Here is a 5,716-nt window from a genome sequence, read left to right as displayed (position 1 = left end):
TGTACAGTGAATTGATATTGGGTTTATATCCTTTATTTTATGAAGTAAAGGTTACAAGTTTGCATAAACCAAAACAAGTGGGAAAGGCAATGAATATAATGTAGTTCCCAGACTGTACATGCCTAGGGGGCTTTTTGTTTGTACAGTGTCTTCACCAATAGAGTTCTGCTCTATGATTGTGTTGTGTAGGTGCTACTACGAAGAATAAATTGTTTAATAGGACTCTCACTGACTGTAGTCTGTTTATGTGCAGTTACTTCATCCCTTGCTGCATTTTTTTAAAAGTATTTCCTACTTTTATGGTAGGCAAAGGTCAATAGCAGCTTAAAATAGAACTGTGGCACAGTAGTTGTTGGAAGCTACTGTGGTTAACAAAACAATGCACAGCCACAGGCCAGAACTTCACAACCAAAAGACTTTGAAAAGAGTTTATTCCCCAAAGAAGAGATGAATCTGGACAGAATGTGACACAAGTACCATATAATACCTTTGAGCAGATAGACACTTTCTAAACCTACCCTCCCCACAGATTATTCACCCATTTCCAGAATCAATATGTTGGATCACTACTAGAAAAGACACATTAGGTTTTGAAAATTGCTAAACAATTTTTAATTTCTGGGGTCTTTTAATTGAGTTCTGACTTTTACCCATCCCACCTTTTGTGAAGTGTTTAGCATGAAGACAACTGATGGAACAGGATTTCTTATTACATAGTAAAGCTTTTATTTACTAATGCTTGGACATTTACAATAAGCTATATTACAATATATACAGTTTCTATTTACATATATTCCTTTTTCTGTAAAATGGAGCATTATAATACAGTCATTACTCAGAATTTACAAGCCTTTTACTTCTTTGCATCTTATGTGTATTGTGATAAGTATACATATTTTGGACCACATTCCACTGAGATAATCAACTTTAGTGGGGTTTGGATTGGGCTCAAATTGCAGCTGAAGTAGCAGCAGAGTTTAGTGTAGCTTCTTCTCATCTGTGTTCTGTATCTTGGTATCAAAACTTCCATTTATGTTATTCTTGACACCATATACTGCACTTGATTTTCAGTAAAAAAATAAAATAAAATCAGGTGTGCAAACAAAGAATAGTACATGGGTCCAAGAGCAAAGCATTCTTGCCAATGGGATTTTTGCAGTTAGTTCGCTATTTTAACAAATTAGATGTAAAAACATGAAATGAGCTTGCATAGAAGAGGACAAGAACACAGAACCTTCAAATAGTATAGAATCTAGCATTTTCCCAAGGAATCATTTTGTTATTAAAGGACTCCTGCCCTATTGCCCTTGAAGCGAAAATTTCCCTGAAAGCCTAATTTTTTCTAAGGAGAAAGATTTGCCATCTGCCCACTCATCTTTACTTTCTAGTTTAAGGTATAATCCAAGACACTGAACAAAACAGATGTCTCTAAATGTAACATGAGGTGTTGAACTGACTACAAGATGAAGAAAAAATCTTGAGACTTCAGAGAAAATTAGATATTTTACACATACGTTTCTTACATTCACCTGATTGTGGGTCAAGTTTTATATAAAACTATTTGTACATTCCAAGTCACTTAATATAAATAATATTTTATATTTTCACTCCATTGACCACTGAATCCAGCTGTTGGAAGAAAGCGTTATTCTGAGGGCAGTTTTTATGACACACGCAGGTGCTGATTGACATCATTGGTTTTTTGATGACTTTGCCCTGAAGACACTGGAACTCAACCTGGATTGTTTTGGTGTTGTGTGGAGTGCAGCATCGCCCATCATTGCAAAGCCCACAATAACGGGGTTTGTAGGTCTGTGTACTAGTGCAGTTCTTGTACTCAAAGTGAATAGCCTTCAGTGATTTTTTTGTCCTGACGCACTTTTTTCCTTTCTGAAAAGAGGACATGAAGTGACATTAAGTGTGGGTAATATGGCAAGTCTTAATATCCTAATGAATCACACAGAATAAAGTCATGGATATATGACAAGTCTTGCTGTAGGTTTTGAAGACATGGGCCCGTTTCCTGTCTCTTCACTGCCTCTATACTAGTAAGTCTCCGCTTTTCCAATAAAGTTCTTTACCAATTCTCCCCCCATGTGACCTTTGACATGGACACCTTAATTCTCCTGGTGTGCATGCCTTTGGTAACTTAACAAAGCTTTTAGTTTTGGCAACAGAATGAGCACAAAGAAATTATATTCAGGACCAAGTTCCAAACTCAAAACTTAAGTGAATGGAGCTATATTAAATAGAGGTGAAGTTGAACAATTACTCAGTTATGCTACATCACTGTATTCAGTACCTATAATACAAGATGCTAGATTCAGTACCTATAATACAAGATGCTAAAAACATTATACTAACTGACAGCACTCATCACCAGCTACTGGATATCCTCACTACCCAAAATTTCTATAATGCAGTGTTAAGGAAACAGCTTATTTATATGTCAGTTAATTGCAAATACAATTTGAGCATTATTTTTTACTCCAGAAAAAACTAGCTTGAGGAAACAAGGCAAAGAGCCCAGCAGTTTTCAAACATTTTAGACCCAATGCACTTCTCATAAAATGCCAGCTCTTAATTTTCATTCATTTTTTGACTATAGAAAAACAGTAGAGCAATTCTTCTGTTGCAAAAAACTCGGCGACCACAATGTGCTTGAAACTCTGGATTTCTATTTGAAATCTCTGGGATTCATCCTGTGAATCACATATAGATTTGAAGACCTACCAGTGCTAATATTGTGTGGCACCCACATAAGGATCTCGTGGCACCCTGGTTGACAATCGTAGCTCTAGCCAGTGCTCAGATCATACCTTATCAGCTGGCTGCTCATTTTCACAAGGTCGAACCATGCAAAGACGTGTCTGCTTCACCATCTCACACTGTTGATTCCTGTTGGTAATGCGAGTAGAAAACCCCATTCCACAGCTTTTGGAACAGGCGCTCCAGTCTGTCGTCTGCTCAATACAGTTGGAACTCGAATCAGACACATCGATTCCAACCGTGGCTTCTTGTCTGTATGCTAGAAATAAAAATAAAAAACCCCTCAATCCTCCATGATGAGAAAGACATTGGATTTTCACAGAATATTTTAACTCCACCCAGTTAATTATACAGTGAACAAGGCAAAAAAAGCAACTAAATCCATGATTTTGAAATATGATTTGGCAACTTCAAAAACTAGTTATTAGAGCGTTGTTGTTTTTTTATACCTATTTGTCTTTTCAACATTTTAAAAGATGGCTTCTTGGCAGTGCTGGCAATCAAAATCCTCCATTTAAATCAAGACAATGGATACTGTTTAGTACAGTCAACAGAGTATGCATATGCACACTAGCCCTGCCTCCCCTGCTTGGGGAGATTAGTTGAGGCTTCATACCCATGGAGTCCTTGGTTCACTTCTGCAGAATTTTAGTGATAGCCAGTGCTAGTTGTGGCAGCAATTTTATCATTTGCCAAATCATGTTTGTGACTATATTTTACAAAATGTTTATCTTTTTCCAGCAGAAAGTCTCAGGCACTAGTTTTTGATACTTAAATCACAAGTCCTAAAGCCATATGCCCTTTTGAGATATCAAATTCTAATAAATAGTATGAAAATTAAATAATGTTGTTATGGCTACAGGAATAAAGCACTCTTGTCAATTATTAAACAGATTGAGTTTCTGGAGGAAGTTTAGAGAGACTGTCAACTGATCCTGAGGCATTATGATTAGACAAAGTGTCTGTAAAGATTGCAATCAATGCTATATTGCTGTACTGCCATCAAAGCATATATTAAGCTGTAAAATGTGAATATTACTAGATGTACTGTTTACTAGTGAAACATGACACGGTTTTATAATGGGACAGAAACAGAATGAATCCAAGTGACCTTGGGACTCCCATTTTTTCAGCCAGCCAATTGGTCTTGGTCTCTAGAGGAGATGCATTAGCTCTAGCACTCCTATGGCTCTTTCTACAAAATTCCTGAGAAGGAATTTTCTCCCCTTTTACAAAGATAAGGCTCCAAAATATTGGCCTTTTAATGGGCTAACCCGTTGCAGAAGATGGGACAATACCATGTCACCCCAGAACAGGTAGTGTACAGGTCAACCTGCCACCAATAAAAAAAGTGAACCTGTACAAGGAAGCATTGGATAAAAGTGGCAATTTTTTTGTACTTGCGTCACATGGTGCCTTTCATCTAAGAGTTCATAGCATGTCTCAAATTATCCAGAGTTCAAGTTCCCTGTCATGTACGTATCATTAAGGCTATGTTGTTGTTGGTTTTTTCCAGATGAGTGAACTGGAAATCAGCACAGTTAAATGATTTCCTTAGGGCCACCTAGGAAGTCTAAAATCAAAAAAAAACTGAACCCAACTCCTTGATTTGAAGATGGAAAACATTAAGAGTAGGTCTGCAAGATTTGGACTTGGTCCCTATGCAGTGTTATTTATGGGAGAACCAGTATTATACACTATACTAAATTGCTAATATTTGGGGGGTGAACATTGCAAAGAAAGAGAAGCCGATCGCTTTTAAAATAGCCATGTGGTCTTCTCTGAATATAGTTTAATGTCTTTGCAATTCCTGGTTGCTTGCAATAATTCCTGGTTGTTTGCCTAGCCATTATGGACTTTGCTTGGCTTTTAAAGAAAAGTGGAGTTCTAGTTGTAATAATAGGATGTTTCTAATACAGAGCTGTTGTGTGGCTAAGGTGAACATACAGTGAAAAAATCTGGTCTGAGTTTCTCACCAGCCATAGCAAGACCTCCTAACATCACTTCATCCTTAGGGCCACAAATCCACTTCTCACAGCACTCTCCAGGGACTTCGACTTTCCTGGGGAAAGGGCAATCTGGGCCAGGAAGCAGGAGGTCAAGGTTACAGCGGGGCACACAGCCTATCTGCCCATCTCTGCAGGTGCACTGGTATTTACAGCTGGGCTGGAAGGTCTCTCCGCTGCGATAGATAATCCCATCAAACACACAGTTGTCTTCTTCGAGCACTAGTGGAAAGGGAAAAGTACAAGTTAGGTGTAAAAGCAGGACAGCAGGTCACTTAGTGCCATCTGCCCTGCTCAGAACTTGGGGGGTGGGGGGTGATATTGCAATTGAGTACATACGTGTCACCAGTTTCCCGGCTCTGCTTAGGTTGCGAGAGCCCTAGATATGAGCAGGGAGAGGAAACCCTGAGAAACAGGTGCCCAGGCTGCGATCAGAGGTGGGCAAGGGCATGGGGACCCTTACACAGGCCCACCCCCCAGCTATTATTCAAACACAGAGAGATAGGAGACAGTGCCAGGTCCTGGCCAGTGCCCCATCTCCTCCAAGGCTATCCATGTCACTGCAGAAGGGGCTCCAGCAGCCATGGGCAGATTTAGGATTTTGAAAAAGGGGGCTGCAGATGTATTGTGTTACATGTGATCATGTGCCACACCAGTTTTTCTCCAGTTAAAAAGAAACCGGAAGCTTTACTAGTATGCTAGGGGTCTCTCACTATATTATTCAGGTTAAGCTCAGAGCAAACACAAATATAGGTTTCCTGGAAGGTGCACTCATTTGCTAGATTACATGCAAAGTAAAAAAATACAAACTAGGCAAAAAGAGTAAAACAAGATATTGTTTCACGGGTCCCACAGCCTTTATAGTTAAAGATACAGCTTCTATTCAGATTTATAAAGCAAGATCTAGCCTTCCTGGGCCTCCAATCCATCAGTTCTACGCC

At 39.0% G+C, this 5,716-nt stretch overlaps 1 protein-coding gene across 1 annotated transcript; it reads right to left on the bottom strand.

The window, feature by feature from the left end:
* Positions 1 to 702: 702 nt before the first annotated feature.
* On the bottom strand, positions 703 to 5,031 carry NOV (nephroblastoma overexpressed; the record flags this gene model as incomplete). The annotated part of the gene is made up of 3 exons (XM_019519488.1): positions 703 to 1,890; positions 2,820 to 3,028; positions 4,746 to 5,031. Coding segments are annotated over 3 exons (789 nt in total), but the record flags the coding sequence as incomplete, so codon positions are not given.
* Between the last annotated feature and the right edge of the window lie 685 nt (positions 5,032 to 5,716).

Source organism: Gavialis gangeticus, unplaced genomic scaffold (assembly GCF_001723915.1).
Source record: "Gavialis gangeticus isolate Ggan-Ray unplaced genomic scaffold, GavGan_comp1, whole genome shotgun sequence".
Taxonomy (NCBI): domain Eukaryota; kingdom Metazoa; phylum Chordata; order Crocodylia; family Gavialidae; genus Gavialis; species Gavialis gangeticus.
The sequence above is the reverse complement of the archived record's forward strand: the minus strand, read 5'-3'. Positions and strand labels throughout refer to the sequence as shown.